Genomic DNA, 16,656 nt, shown 5'->3' on the forward strand with positions numbered 1-16,656 from the left:
TCCATCTCATCTCTCACACAAAGTGCTGAATAAAGCTCTGTGGTTCAGCAACTCCCAGCCACTCACATTTCTAAATATGGGCTTTCAGTAATCAAACATGTCTGAAATGTTAGACTGGCAGTCATTAGAAACCGTTCTCGGGAAATGTAAATGGATATTTCAGTCCCGTCTATATTAGGGAAGGTTTTCAAATCTTTTGACAAAATGGGATGAGCTCCACTCGTGTCAGCAATACTGAGAGCGCTAATGTAGCTGGCCTGTCTGTTGCCACTGGTACCGCGTCACCTAGCTTGGCTTACAGTTCTAGTCTGGCGTTATCAAAGGTGCCATAAGGAGTGGGGTGCCCAATTGCCATTGAATGTCAATGGGAGATGAGCACCTAACTCTGTTAGGCTCCTTTTAAATCTCAGTGCTGTATATAGGGTTGCCAACAGTCCCTTATTACAAGGGATAGCCCTGATTTCTTCATCCCTGTACAACAAGATTAGGAGTTGCTGAGTGCTGCAAAAAGCAGCATGAAATACCTGTGGCGAATGTGGGGGCGTACTGCTTATTATTATAAGTTCATAGATCTCCATGTAAGGGGTGGAATTTGGGGACATAACTAGGAATTCTCTACTTCCAAAGCCCCTTGGAAGCAGTTTGTAAGTTGGAACAGCTCTGAAACTGCTCCAAGTCACTCCTAGGGTTGCCAACCGTCCAGGATTGTCCCAGAGTCTACAGGAATTAAAGCTTAATCTTTAATTAAAGGTTATGTCATGTGATGAAACCTCCAGGAATACGTCCAATAGGGTTCCCAACGCTCCAGGATTGGCCTAGAGTCTCCTGGAATCAGCACTGATCTTCCAATGACTATTGAAAGCAATCCGGGAGATTTTAATAGGATATTTTAAGAAAATGACATTATGAGCGGCGGCGAACCAGCTGAGCAGCGGGGGACAGCAGAGCAGCTCACAGCAGGAGTTTTGCCTGGGACTGGTAAGTATCCGAGTGTGTGTTTGTTTGTTTGCTGAGGAAGTATCCGAGCGTGTGTTTGCTGGGGGGGCAGTGTGAGAGCCTGAGTGAGTGTCTGATTGGGGGCGGCGAACCAGCCGAGCAGCGGGGACAGCAGAGCAGCTCACAGCAGGAGTTTGCCTGCGAGTTCGCCTGGAGTGAGCCCAGTGAGGCTTACGTCTTGCAAACTGCTCTGAGGAAGCTCATAGTAGGAAGGTGATATGGAAGGGGGGGGTTCAGCTGTTGTGACCTGCACTGGATGTTCCATGTTTGTCTTTCTTCCACAGGACAGAAGCGACTTTGTCTGTACAAAGTGCAAGCTGGTCTCCATATTGGAAGAGAAGATTGAAGGTCTGGCGCAACAGATAACAACCCTGCGTTGCATACGAGAAACTGAGGATTTTCTGGACAAAACTCAGGATAGGCTTCTAGGGGCACAAAGCTCTACAGATATAGAGCAGGTTGCACAGAGGAGCCAAGAGGCCAGTGAAGAAGCTTGGCAACGTGTGACCTCCAGAAGAGGTAAGCGGAATGTCTGGGTTCCAGTAACACAGACACAGGTAACTAACCGCTTTCATGTTCTCTCCACAGGTATCGTTGCGGAGAGTGGACCAGATGATATGTCTGGGGCGAGAAAGCAGAAGGAGACTCCGCTGGTTGGAAGGCATGAGATGCTATGTCCTGAGTTTGGGAGTTCCACGACCACCACTCCCAAGAGGAGAAGGCGGGTGGTGGTGGTCAGGGACTCTCTCCTCCGGGGGACTGAGTCATCTATCTGCCGCCCTGACCGGGAAAACCGAGAAGTCTGCTGCTTGCCAGGGGCTAAGATTCGCGATGTGACGGAGAGACTGCCGAGACTCATCAAGCCCTCGGATTGCTACCCCTTCCTGCTTCTCCACGTGGGCACCAATGATACTGCCAAGAATGACCTTGAGCGGATCACTGCGGACTATGTGGCTCTAGGAAGAAGGATAAAGGAGTTGGAGGCGCAAGTGGTGTTCTCGTCCATCCTCCCCGTGGAAGGAAAAGGCCTAGGTAGGGACCGTCGAATCGTGGAAGTCAACGAATGGCTACGCAGGTGGTGTCGGAGAGAAGGCTTTGGATTCTTTGACCATGGGATGGTGTTCCATGAAGGAGGAGTGCTGGGCAGAGACGGGCTCCATCTTACAAAGAGAGGGAAGAGCATCTTTGCCAGCAGGCTGGCTAACCTAGTGAGGAGGGCTTTAAACTAGGTTCACCGGGGGAAGGAGACCAAAGCCCTGAGGTAAGTGGGAAAGCGGGATACCGGGAGGAAGCACAGGCAGGAATGTCTGTGAGGGGAGGGCTCCTGCCTCATACTGGGAATGAGGGGCGATCAACAGGTTATCTCAAGTGCTTATATACAAATGCACAAAGCCTTTGAAACGAGCAGGGAGAACTGGAGGTCCTGGTGATGTCAAGGAACTATGACGTGATCGGAATAACAGAGACTTGGTGGGATAACTCGCATGACTGGAGTACTGTCATGGATGGTTATAAACTGTTCAGGAAGGACAGGCAGGGCAGAAAAGGTGGGGGAGTAGCACTGTATGTAAGGGAGCAGTATGACTGCTCAGAGCTCCGGTACGAAACTGCAGAAAAACCTGAGTGTCTCTGGATTAAGTTTAGAAGTGTGTGCAACAAGAGTGATGTAGCGGTGGGAGTCTGCTATAGACCACCGGACCAGGGGGATGAGGTAGATGAGGCTTTCTTCCGGCAGCTCACAGAAGCTACTAGATCGCATGCCCTGATTCTCATGGGTGACTTTAATTTTCCTGATATCTGCTGGGAGAGCAATACAGCGGTGCATAGACAATCCAGGAAGTTTTTGGAAAGCGTAGGGGACAATTTCCTGGCGCAAGTGCTAGAGGAGCCAACTGGGGGGGGCGCTTTTCTTGACCTGCTGCTCACAAACCGGGTAGAATTAGTGGGGGAAGCAAAAGTGGATGGGAATCTGGGAGGCAGTGACCATGAGTTGGTTGAGTTCAGGATCCTGACGCAGGGAAGAAAGGTAAGCAGCAGGATACGGACCCTGGACTTCAGGAAAGCAGACTTCGACTCCCTCAGGGAACGGATGGCCAGGATCCCCTGGGGGACTAACATGAAGGGGAAAGGAGTCCAGGAGAGCTGGCTGTATTTCAAGGAATCCCTGTTGAGGTTACAGGGACAAACCATCCCGATGAGTCGAAAGAATAGTAAATATGGCAGGCGACCAGCTTGGCTTACTGGTGAAATCCTAGCGGATCTTAAACATAAAAAAGAAGCTTACAAGAAGTGTAAGGTTGGACATATGACCAGGGAAGAGTATAAAAATATTGCTTGGGCATGTAGGAATGGTATCAGGAGGGCCAAATCGCACCTGGAGCTGCAGCTAGTCAGAGATGTCAAGAGTAACAAGAAGGGTTACTTCAGGTATGTTGGCAACAAGAAGAAAGCCAAGGAAAGTGTGGGCCCCTTACTGAATGAGGGAGGCAACCTAGTGACAGAGGATGTGGAAAAAGCTAATGTACTCAATACTTTTTTTGCCTCTGTTTTCACTAACAAGGTCAGCTCCCAGACTGCTGCGCTGGGCATCACAAAATGGGGAAGAGATGGCCAGCCCTCTGTGGAGATAGAGGTGGTTAGGGACTATTTAGAAAAGCTGGACGTGCACAAGTCCATGGGGCCGGACGAGTTGCATCCGAGAGTGCTGAAGGAATTGGCGGCTGTGATTGCAGAGCCATTGGCCATTATCTTTGAAAACTCGTGGCGAACCGGGGAAGTCCCGGATGACTGGAAAAAGGCAAATGTAGTGCCAATCTTTAAAAAAGGGAAGAAGGAGGATCCTGGGAACTACAGGCCAGTCAGCCTCACCTCAGTCCCTGGAAAAATCATGGAGCAGGTCCTCAAAGAATCAATCCTGAAGCACTTGCATGAGAGGAAAGTGATCAGGAACAGCCAGCATGGATTCACCAAGGGAAGGTCATGCCTGACTAATCTAATTGCCTTTTATGATGAGATTACTGGTTCTGTGGATGAAGGGAAAGCAGTGGATGTATTGTTTCTTGACTTTAGCAAAGCTTTTGACACGGTCTCCCACAGTATTCTTGTCAGCAAGTTAAGGAAGTATGGGCTGGATGAATGCACTATAAGGTGGGTAGAAAGCTGGCTAGATTGTCGGGCTCAACGGGTAGTGATCAATGGCTCCATGTCTAGTTGGCAGCCGGTATCAAGTGGAGTGCCCCAAGGGTCGGTCCTGGGGCCGGTTTTGTTCAATATCTTCATAAATGATCTGGAGGATGGTGTGGATTGCACTCTCAGCAAATTTGCGGATGATACTAAACTGGGAGGAGTGGTAGATACGCTGGAGGGGAGGGATAGGATACAGAAGGACCTAGATAAATTGGAGGATTGGGCCAAAAGGAATCTGATGAGGTTCAATAAGGATAAGTGCAAGGTCCTGCACTTAGGACGGAAGAACCCAATGCACAGCTACAGACTAGGGACCGAATGGCTAGGCAGCAGTTCTGCGGAAAAGGACCTAGGGGTGACAGTGGACGAGAAGCTGGATATGAGTCAGCAGTGTGCCCTTGTTGCCAAGAAGGGGTGTATAAGTAGGGGCATAGCGAGCAGATCGAGGGACGTGATCGTCCCCCTCTATTCGACATTGGTGAGGCCTCATCTGGAGTACTGTGTCCAGTTTTGGGCCCCACACTTCAAGAAGGATGTGGATAAATTGGAGAGAGTCCAGCGAAGGGCAACAAAAATGATTAGGGGACTGGAACACATGAGTTATGAGGAGAGGCTGAGGGAGCTGGGATTGTTTAGCCTGCAGAAGAGAAGAATGAGAGGGGATTTGATAGCTGCTTTCAACTACCTGAAAGGGGGTTCCAAAGAGGATGGCTCTAAACTGTTCTTAATGGTAGCAGATGACAGAACGAGGAGTAATGGTCTCAAGTTGCAGTGGGGAGGTTTAGATTGGATATTAGGAAAAACTTTTTCACTAAGAGGGTGGTGAAACACTGGAATGCGTTACCTAGGGAGGTGGTAGAATCTCCTTCCTTAGAGGTTTTTAAGGTCAGGCTTGACAAAGCCCTGGCTGGGATGATTTAACTGGGAATTGGTCCTGCTTCGAGCAGGGGGTTGGACTAGATGACCTTCTGGGGTCCCTTCCAACCCTGATATTCTATGATTCTATGATTCTATGTCATGTGGGGGAGAGGGGAGGGAATCTCCCAGAATAGCTTCAGCTAGAGTTGGCAACACTAACATCCAACCAAAACTGGTAACCCTAGTCACTTCAGGGGTTGGGCAGGCTCCTTCACGGTTCCATGTCACAGGTCACTTACCTGCCAACGTGTCCTCTCATGGCCAGGCATGGTGTTGCAGTGACTCCACCTCAGTTTCCCCACCAGCCAGCAGTCTGTCCCTGTGACAGTCAGCTTCTTCTCACCACACCAGACAGGTCATTTATAAACTCACCCCTCCTCAGGTAATAAAGAATAATCCCACAGGGCAAAAGCCCAGTGACCCTATATCAGGTCATCAGTCCCAAGCTAAGTTTTATAGTCCTTGCCCCCTTTTCCTCAGAGAGGCTTTCATCTCTCTTTTTCTCAGGTGGGTCGGAGAACACACACCTGCCTTCTCTTCTGGCAGAATCCAGGGATTCTGTGTTTAAGAAGCTAAAACCTGCTCCGTACAATTCCTTGCTGCTTCCCTGGGCTGCTTTCTATCTCCACCTGTCCACCGTCCTTTCCCAGGACTACCTCCACCAATACTCTCTCAGGGGAAGGCAAGCTCCTTGTGCAGCTTCCTACCAATCTGCTGCTGAGAAACACCCCTCACGAGTTCTCAGCCTACCCGGCAGCTGTCTTTTCATGCAGCCTTCTTATCCACATTCCTTAGAATGTGTTCTGCTATTTCATGTGGTCACTCTGTATAAATATAATTTTGACCACTCCCTTTCTGGGGATATGCAAATAAAAGATAAATGTGAGGAGCAATATTTCCTTATGCTCCTGCTCTAGCCTCTCCATTGTTAATGCACCAATCAGACTGCATTATACAGTCCTAATTTGCCCCTTGGATAATGCTGACTTGGAAAATTAGTTTTAGTCTGAAAATAGGTAGGTTTATTGTGATGATAAAGGACAAATTTCTCAAAGGTTGCAGCATATCAATTTATTTGAAGTCACAGGTCATTTTAAAAAAAATTATCCAAATTTGAAATTTTGATTTGTCTATTATTTTTGTCCCCCTCTAGCTTATAATGGCTTCAAATTTTCCCTAGCATTAGATCTTCTGGAACCTTTTATGCTTGAAGAAAATAGGTTAGGATTGAGCACATTTATCAACAATTTTTCTTGAGAGTGGTTTGAGGTCTGAGTCCTACTCAGTTGATATAAATGGAAGGGTTTGATTTAACTAGAAATAAGATAAGGCACAATATGTGTGCAAATATACTGATCTCTTTTGACCAGCTGCAACTTAGGGTCTTTCGATAGCAAAGAACAATTTTCTTCATCTCCTGTGAAAGAGGCATGTGCTTTTGAAAATAAAGGATGAACGCTTTGATGTATGTAGGTGTGGTTTATTATGCAGCTGTGGTTACTTAATTAAATTTGCAACCAACATTCTATAAGAATGAGGTTGATCCTTCCTATAACACAAAGAAATCCCAAAGCACAGAAAAATGTTTACATGTTCTGAAAATTTTGATTAATGTTCCTGATCATTTTCATTGATGATTGATCAGCTTAATGAAATCCCATTGGCTTTTGTGACATTGTCATGCTTCTAAAAGCCATTTCTCTGTTGCTTCAACTTCTGTGGGAAGAGGACTGGTGTTCCTATGTGCTATCTGTTGAGTGTATACTTGTTCCTTCTCCCAGGAGTTTACAAATATTTCTCATGGTTATTCAACCTGTGCAATAGCTTTCTCATTAAAAACATCATAGCAACAACCAGTAAAAGTTAATAAAAATGTGGAGAGTGTATAGCATATCCATATGTAAAGAATGTTTCTTTTATCCCCCTTTATCAAAACACACAGGAACTGCAGCATGACTGTGTGCATTTGGGGTAAAAACCTAGTGTGATTACTGGCAGAAGCAGAGATTCAATCATTCCGTCCACTCAATTTATTAAATATTCCCCCACTTTATTCTACTGTAATTAGGTGTATAGCACCTTATAAAAGGGCTGTTTAATATGGAGATGGGAATCCTTTATACACAAATCAGATTATTCACAAGGAACTTTAGAATTCAATTATACATATGCCCAGCCAGTTTATGGGTCCATTCCTGTAAACCCAGCCACAGAGCTTTCACGGAAATCAATGGGAATCCACAAGTGAAGAGCTTGATTTACCCCAAAAGACCAGAAAATATTTGTTGATTTTCCCATCCCCACATATACTAATCTCAGGTCTTGATCCTGTTCCCAGTGCAGCAAAATTCTCATTGCCCTCCATGGTACAAGATCAGGCCCTAACTGAACTTCTTGGGAGTCAAGGGATTGGGATATGATACCAGTCACTGGGGATACAAGAACATACACACATTACTCCTGAGGGTGTTCTGCGCCAAAAAATTAAAAATTCTGTGCCAAAAAAATAAAACTTGTGCACACAATATTTTAAAATTCTGCAAATTTTATTTGTCAAATAAATATAGAGGCTCCAGCATAGCATTGGGGAGCACAGACCACTGGCTGCACAGTGGTGGGAGATCACTGTGCAGCTCCCCCCCAAGACATGGACTCAATGGTGAGGCTATACCCAACCCTGACACAGCGCAAAGACCGGGCCTGCCCCAGAAACACCTCAGGACCCTGTCCCTCCATGCCAGGTGCACCAGATGTGGACAGGCAGGCTCAGCAAGGCAGGATCCAAGCGTGGAGGTGCTTAGTGTGGGGGGATCCAGGTGTGGATTGAGAGGGTTCTGTGTTGGGCAATCTGGATGTGGGTGGCTCAGTGCAGGATTTGGGTGCAGGGAGGAGCACATGGGCTTGTTGCGGGGTTCTGGGTGCAACGGTAATGAGACAATGTAGGGGGATCCAGGTGAAGGTGGTTGGGGCTCATCAGGGAGGGGACTGGGTGTGTGTGGGATAGAGCTCGGCAGGGGGGTCTGGGTGTGGGGGCCTCAGTGGGGAGGTCCAGAGATTGGGAGCGTGGGGCTCTGTGGAGTGGGGATCCAAGTGCAGCTGGCTGGGGCTTGGTATCATGGGGATCCAGATGTGGGTGGCTCATTGGAGTGGTCCAGGTGCAGGGGAGTGGAGCTCATCAGTGGAGTTCTGGGGGGCGGGATGGGGGTGAGGCTTGGCCAGAGCGTCTGGGTGCAAGGGGATCTAGATGCATGGGGGATGGGCAGCTGGGGGAGCAGCTCCCTGTACAGTGATCCCTCCCCCTGCAGCTGAGGAGCAATGGATGCAGCAAGCACTGGTGAGGGGTGGGGGGAGAGGGGAGCGTTTGCAGAGCTTCCTACAGTTGGGGGGAGAAATCTGGGAGTGGGTCTGACACAGCCCCGGATGCCGTGCAGGGGAAGAGGAAGAGGAAGCCCTGTCCTCCCCAGCCCATCCAGGACTAGCAGCTGGGTAGGAGCCACCAGCCAGGTCTTCCCCAGTTCCACCACTGCCCCATAGTGATTTACCTCTCTGCTGACTGCCCTGGGCACCCAAAAGATACTGCTGGAAAGGGTCACATGACCACTCTTGTGGCTTCCCTTTGCTTCCCTATCAGAAAGTCATTTTTCTGTGGGGAAGCAAAGAAACCTGTGGGGGACATAAATTCTGCACATGCGCAGTGGCGCAGAATTCCCCTAGGAGTAACACATTTATTTAAAATACAGAGATACATATTCTATAAAAAAAATTAGTATATTGAGAATTATGATAAAACCCTCTACTGTTACCAAAGGTTGACTAAAATAATGGAAACAGATTGTTTACTGAGTAGCTAAACCATTGGTAGTTAAGAAAAATATGACTCTCCCAATTATAATGGTATACACTTGTTCATCTGGCAAGTATTGATTTGTTTTCCTTGTGTTCGAGATAGAGCTGAAATTCACTGATTGCAGCTGTTTTTGTTTAGAATTTTTTTTTTATAATGCTTTAGTCTTGTGAAGAATAGAGTATTGGGAAAAAGAAAAGGAGTACTTGTGGCACCTTAGAGACTAACCAATTTATTTGAGCATAGGCTTTCGTGAGCTACAGATCACTTTATCGGATGCATAAAGTGGAAAGTACAGTGAGGAGATTTTATATACACACAGACCATGAAAAAATATACACTGTAAGAAGAGTGATCACTTAAGATGAGCTATTACCAGCAGGAGAGTGGGGGCGGGGGGTGGAGAGAAAACATGGGGAAAACATTCACACTGCCAGAAATTATGTATTTTGGGTGGATTTGGAGGAGAGGGGGAAAACCTTTCTTCAATCTTGTCTCAAACATGACAGGCTATTTTCATGACAAATGTGGCAAATTTCAACCCAGAAAATTCCTGATATTTGCTCAAAAAGGAGCAGAATCTATTATTGTTTTTCATGTGGTCAAGTCTTTCTATTTGGCCACTATAACTACTTGAAACCTCTCTAAGAGGCCTAATTTTTATATGTAAAAACCAACGTTTTAAAGGTATTTAGGTACCTAAGGATGCAAATAAATGTCTAGTGGATTTTCAAAAGTGAGAGTTAGGCATGTGGGTGCTTTTGAAAATCCCATTAGGCACTTATCTGTGCTTAAATAAGTTTAAAAGTCTGGCCCTAGACTCCTAAATATCGATTCAGCTGCCTATCTTTAGGTAAGCAACTTCCACAAACTGGCCAATTCTTCAGCTAACTTCCAGCAAAGGGAAGCATAAAAACATTGCAGGGGTCACCTAAAATGGTGACATGTGTAAACAAGAATCCCAAAACACTGTGTGTGTCTGTGTGAATATTGCTCTTATGTTTTAGTAGTCACGTTACTTTATATAATGTCGCAAAGAAATGGTTTGTTGTGGTACTCTTTAAGAGTATGTTTCTTAGAGAAAATCTTAGAAAGTATGTCTGGAATAAAGGAAGATTCAGAAATGTTTATATGGGTATATATTTGAAAGCCACTGTATTTTTTTGATAAGCTACCTCAGTGGTAGTTATTGAAAAATACTTTGTATTTCTATAATATCATCCATCCAAGTTTCTCCACACCCTTTTATCTTGAGTCAAGTAGCCCTTCAAAGTGAATCAAGGCTTAACTCACCTATCATGGCCCCCTAAACCCCACCTGAGAGCAATTAGGTACTCCTGGTGGTGGCTTATTGGCCAGTTAGTGATGCAGCACCTGATCCCAATAAAAAGGATGTCTGAGCAGTCTAAGGATGCTCCCTGGATGAGAAAGAGAGGGAAAAAAAAAAGAGGTGTTACTAAAGAAAAGAGGCCTGAAATTAAAGGTAATGCCTAGGGAGGGAGCAGGGTATTGAAAAGCATTCAGACTCTGCGCTGGGAGTTGGAGTAGCCAATGGAGAGGCAACTCTGAGGGAGAGACCAGAAATCCCAGTTTTGAGGGACAGGTGGATCCAGAATGCAAGGGGCTTGTGGGTGCTTTTGGGGAGAGAAAAGCAGGAGTTTGGAGATGACAAAACTAGAGACCCAGGCTGTTTCCCAAAATTAAAGGTTTATTTTGTCAGTTTGTGTTACCAATAAATGAAGTCCTCTGGAGTAGAGGGCTTTTTAAGGACAAAAGCCTCTGTTTGGCTGGTTTTTACTAGGTGGAAGAGAAATAGGCAGGATCTCAGGGTGGGATCTTGGACCCCTTTACAACTGTTCATGAAGAAAATTCACAAAGTGTTCTGAGATACTATCCACTCTGAATAGCCCCACTTTACAGATAGGGAAATAGAGGTACAGAGTTACGTGATTCACCCCAGGTCACATGGCAAGTGAGCGGCATAGATTAAAAGACCCATGATCTTTCCACCTCCAGTCCTGGGGTTTGATCACGAGAAAATACTCCCAATAAGGAATGTCCATTTGATTCTTCATCCGCTACCTTTTATATATACTTTTGAGTCTCTCTTTGAAGTTTTCTCCAGCAAAGTAATAGATTACAGGATCTAGGCAACTATTCACTGCAGCGAGGCAATGAGCGATGACTGCTCCTTTAGTCAGCAACTTGCTCAAGATGTCATTATCACTTTTCACCAAGTAGACAGTTCTTAGTATGTGATATGGCAGAAAACAAATCAGAAACACGAATAAAGTGATGACGGTCGTTGACACTGCCTTCTTATGAGAGGCTCTTATCTTTGCTTCTGGAGCCCTGGGCTTAAGCAAAGTTTTGATCACAAGCAAATAGCAGCAAATTATTGTGCAAAATGGGAGGATGAAGCCCACTGCCAGGACAACATAGTTCAGCGTGAGCAGTTTCTGAATGCTTTCTCTTTGGAGATCTAGGCACTTTTCTGGGTACTCCGCACTGGTGTTTCCACTGAACAGCAGCACGCTGCTAGCTGTCATCACAAAACCCCATATCACCGCACATATGATTTTAGGATACTTGACGGCGGTTAGTTTCAAATGTTTGAAAGGATGAACAATAGCCACAAAACGAACAATGCTCAGCGCAGTTAGAAAATAAATGCTGCAGTACATATTGACATACAAGCTATAAGACACAATCCTGCAAAATATATTCCCAAATACCCAAACAGAGTTCATCAGGTAGTAGGTGGCCCGGAAGGGTAAAGTCCAAACAAACAGGAGGTCTGAAATAGCCAAGTTCAGCATGAAAACATTCACTGAAATCTTTTTCCTGTAAAGCTTCAGGAAAACATATACGGAAAGGCCATTTCCAAAGGCACCCAAGGCAAATATTGTGAGATATATTGTGGGATAAACAGCATACTTGAAGTTGTCAGTGTTGTTGTCCGAGTCTGACATGTTGTTGAAGCTGCCAATTTGTCTCATCTCTGAAACTAACTCAATCAAGTGTGAGGTCTTCGGACTTCCTGAAAATAAAAAAAGCTGTTACGAAATGTATACCATGTCATCCCTCAAGTTCAGCATTGTAACCATTTGACTGAAAGTTAAAAGCTGTAAATAGCAGTGGAAAAATAAAAGCTAGTTAAATTAATAACTATTCACTATGCCCCAGTGAATATAGATCAGTTAATGTTTGTATTGAACTTCAACATGTGAAGTGCTATATATGCTAAGTATCGTTGTTATTGCAGTTTATGGGTAGTGCATACTGCCTGGCAATATAAAAGCTAAAGTTTCAAGTAAAAGCTTCAAGTTTCAGTCTTCTGGAGGTGAGTGCAGGGCCTACAGCTGCAGCACCTGATCCTGTGCTCTTCTTTGATCATGAAAACTAAGCAAGTGATCACTGGTCATTTTGTGGATGGGCGATCTTGAGTCAGACTGGCAAATGCAACATTGGTAATAACTAGAGCTGATCAAAAATGGAATTTCCATTCCACGGGAAATTCTGATATTTGGAGATTTCACTCAAATTCAGGACAAAAGCAAAAGTCAATATCAAAACTTTTCTGTGGCATGAAAAGTTCTAAAACATTTCTATTTTTAAATCTCAAAATATTTTGTTTGGGGTTGATGTTAATCTCTGTGTTCACCTTTACTGCCATGGTGTTTAATAGGCTTTGCCATTCCAGGTCTGTCATGGCTCCATTCTCTGCTATGAAGCTTACTTCCACAATGCACCACAATCTCCCGCTGTGACAGAGTCCCATGGGACTCACAGGATACTCTGCAGTGATTCAACCACAGGGACAAGGACTGTGGTGCATAATGGAAGATGCAGTCTTGCCAGGGACCATGGTCCCTATCAATGATTCAGAACATGAGGGAGCCAGAACTACAACTCCTAGAAGGTGTAATATCAGCTCAAGTGGATAATGGGTTAGCTCAAACCCAAGTGTTTTACACAGAGATTTTTCTGATAGAAGATTATGCTCAAGTTGATATTTTTCCCCCATGGAAAATTGACAAAATCCCATTTTCCAACAGGAACATATTTCACTAGAAGTTTGTCAACCAGTTTCTGTATTAACTTTTATGTAGTCCCTTATATTTTACCACTTCTTCCCTCTCGTGAGCAGAGGTGTGTGTTCTAGCTATAGGAATTCCAGTAAAACATGGCCAGCCTTGTTTTTATGCAATGTATCCAAAACTTGTGTATTTTTAATAACTGAAATTTTGCTATCAAATCATGTTAAATCATTTTAAAAGTTTCTCTTGATTTTATGCCTCCTTCCCTTCCCTCCTTCCTGTTACTGATATATCTTTATTCTGTATTTTTCATTGTCTTAGTGTGCACAGTGAACATGACACCCTTGCCTCATTCACTTCTCCAAAGAATTAAGTGCTCAGCTGCCAGAAATCAGCCACTCACATGTGAACAGAGTGGCTGTCCATAGTTGCACACTTCACAGTTCTATAGAATTTTCTCATTAGGATTTGTATTGTATATGTGCAGAGTGATTTTTTAATATGTCATAATCCAATCAAATAAAAATCAGTGTTCACTGGAACCGTTTCTCACTAAGGGCTATTTCCCTACTAATCCCATCCCTTCCCATCTTTAAAAAAGGGAAGGAGGAGTATCCTGCACTTAGGACGGAAGAATCCAATGCACTGCTGCAGACTAGGGACCGAATGGCTAGGCAGCAGTTCTGCGGAAAAGGACCTAGTGGTGACAGTGGACGAGAAGCTGGATATGAGTCAGCAGTGTGCCCTTGTTGCCAAGAAGGCCAATGGCATTTTGGGATGTATACGTAGGGGCATTGCCAGCAGATTGAGGGATGTGATCGTTCCCCTCTATTCAACATTGGCGAGGCCTCATCTGGAGTACTGTGTCCAGTTTTTGGCCCCACACTACAAGAAGGATATGGAAAAATTGGAGAACGTCCAGCGGAGGGCAACAAAAATGATTAGGGGACTGGAACACATGATTTATGAGGAGAGGCTGAGGGAACAGTCACAAATGGAGGTAAGTGTGTGTCTGTGCTTGTGTAACACTGACAGACCCCGGTTGTTGGGATTGAAACTGGGACTTCTGAGCTAAATGCATGAGCCTCTACTGCATAAGCTAAAAGCCACATGGCCCTTAGCTAAGACTGTAGCAGATTCATTCATCTCTAACTGGTCTCAGTGCCTCCAGAGGGGACAGAGCACCACACCCAGGAGGTTATGTGGGTTACACTTGCCTCAACTTTATGGACGCAGAATGCTTGCAGGCTGCCCGTAGAGCTGTTCCAGCATGTAAAAGGGAGCGTTCCAACTGGGGGATGACAGTTTTAGTGACTCCTGCTGGTCTTTAAGGTTGTGGCACACTTCATAGGACTGTCTGAAGTGACCACATAGCTTACTGGCCACTGAGACAATGCCTGCAACTCTGCATCCCTCCTCCAGAAATTCCCTCTATCAGACTGCAGCAGCAAGTGAGGCAAGGGACATGCTGGAAGTCACCATCCTACACCACATAATTTACTCCGTAGTTCATTGCCACAGTCACAGCAAAGAAGTTGGAGGGGGCCTTAGCCACCCCTCTATGACAGCACACATGGGCAACGGGTATCATAGTCTGGGGGAGGCTGAGCCTCCCCAAACAACCAACTGTGGCCCTGCCTATGCTCCACATCCAGTGTCTCTTCCAGCTGCTTCCCACTCTGTGGCTCTTCCCCTCTGTGCCGTGGCCCTGGCTCGGGCTGGAGCCACGCCACCTACCCTCCCGGTGTTTGGGGTCTGGGGGTACTAGCATGGGGAGGGAGCCAGAAGCTGGGGGGAGGCTTTGCACTGGGGGATGCAGAAGGGGCAGGGCCTCAGGTGGCAGGGGTGGGGCTCGGGGCTAGCCTCCCCGAACCAGCGGTTCGCACACCGCCCATGACAGCACACTGCATCCAGCACACTGTTCCAGAAGGTGTGCTGCTTCTCAAACCCGGACATCAAAAGCATGGCATGCTGCGAGTGAGGGTACATATGCCACGGTTGCTGCTAGTCTCCCTGCTACTGCTGCTCACCCAGCGGGCCATAACAGCCATGTAGGAAGTTGTCTGACCACTGGTCCACACGGTAGTGTTCTGCTGCACTTGCCCACCTAGGCTACACCATTCTGTACTTCTCATAGCAGCACACAGATCTGGCACTTCCTCTTACGCCAGGAAGTGCAGCTAGGGATCGGCCACCAGGGGGGAAGCTGAAGCCACAAAGTGTCTGAAGCCATCTCCCTCCACATGGGAGAAAGGAAGAATGTCCACAGCCAGCATCCTTGCTCACTGTGGTCAGGTTTCACAGTCACAGGGTGGTTGCATTCATGTTTTTGCCCCCTCTGAATACAATCCGCTAGGTACTGTTGAGAGATGCTGCTGGACTTAGCTGACAAAGTCATGGAAGACATTGGTGGTGTCGCAGTCAGCCTCTGCTCTGGAGTTTGCTGTTGTTTGCTTTTCTGTAAGCTCTGGGCTAACTGGTTGCATCATGTGCATGCCGTGATTGGTCTTGATGGATTTTAACCATCCCTGATATCCCCATCCTTTTGGGTCACACCCAGACTCATCCTCCATTTTCAGGAGTTAGCAAATGACACCGGTGCTGTCAGGGGGCAGGGGGGTGGGGGATTGTAGATGGTGGTGACTTTTGCTGCTGAGAGAAATGCAGTGTGGGAGCACCGCCTTCCCCTTAGCGTTCCCATCGAAACCATGCCCAGCAGAGATGGAGGCAGTGACTTTCCTCCCACCTGGGAGTGTGAGTACCAGCATCGACCACATCCATTCCAGAAGCAGTATAGTGGAACAAGGTTTCAGAGGATGTTGATGGTCTCTGGCCAGTGCCTTGCCGTTGAGGCTTAGCCTCATGTGGTGCTGGACTAACTGGAGATGCACCATTCTCCTCCTCACTACCTCTTCCTGCACCCGGAGTGGTTGACTGTGCCCCATGGAAACAGTCCTCTTCAGAGTTGTCTGCCTCAGGCAAAGTGTGGTTTTCTGGTTCCCCTACCACCACCTGCGGCTCTTCATGCTGCATACCACTTCTGGAAGATTGCTTTCTTTTTCACACCCTGAAGTGCTCCATGGAAGACACGGCTTTGCAAACTACAAGCAGACATCTCCCAGATCCACAAACACAACTCTCAGACTGCTCAGCAGGATCAGAAAAAAATCCTCTCTCTTTCTGGGGACAGACAACTGCTGCATACAGTCCCTCTTTCATCTTACAAAACAGGGGGGACAGGGAAAGGCAGCCAGGCTTTCTGGGGGTGACGTGCAATCAATAATTACTCCATCATACAGCAGTAGGGCTCAGAGAAAAAGAGTACCTGTAACCTGCTGTGCTGGGGAACCCTCCCAAAAAGCCACTGACGCAAAGAGAACCAGTCTGCTCTCTCTGCTTGCAGACACAGCCGTGAACAAACCCTCAGTCATGAGGGGTAAGTGGCTAAACTGTACCAGTGTACTCTCAGCCAGTCAACATGTTACAGGCTGCAGGAAAACCCTGAATGAAGCCATAAATTTAAAATAAAAACAAACCAAGTTTTTCTGTCAAAAGATTTTGATAAAATAGTCACAATTTTGCAAAATTTCAGGGTTCTCTAAATTGCTTTTTTTTTTTTTTTTTTTTTTAGTGAAAATATGTTTAACCAAAATATTTTCAACTAGCTTAAGT

General features: G+C 46.1%; 1 protein-coding gene across 1 annotated transcript; it reads right to left on the minus strand.

The window, feature by feature from the left end:
• Window positions 1–11,022: 11,022 nt before the first annotated feature.
• On the minus strand, window positions 11,023–14,755 carry LOC140909923 (cysteinyl leukotriene receptor 2). Its single transcript, XM_078851105.1, has 2 exons — window positions 14,740–14,755; window positions 11,023–11,990 (listed from the first exon to the last, which is right to left on the minus strand). Exons 1-2 carry the CDS (start codon window positions 14,753–14,755, stop codon window positions 11,023–11,025), a joined length of 984 nt encoding a protein of 327 aa, XP_078707231.1.
• Window positions 14,756–16,656: the final 1,901 nt, after the last annotated feature.

This window comes from Lepidochelys kempii, chromosome 1, assembly GCF_965140285.1.
Source record: "Lepidochelys kempii isolate rLepKem1 chromosome 1, rLepKem1.hap1, whole genome shotgun sequence".
Lineage (NCBI taxonomy): Eukaryota > Metazoa > Chordata > Testudines > Cheloniidae > Lepidochelys > Lepidochelys kempii.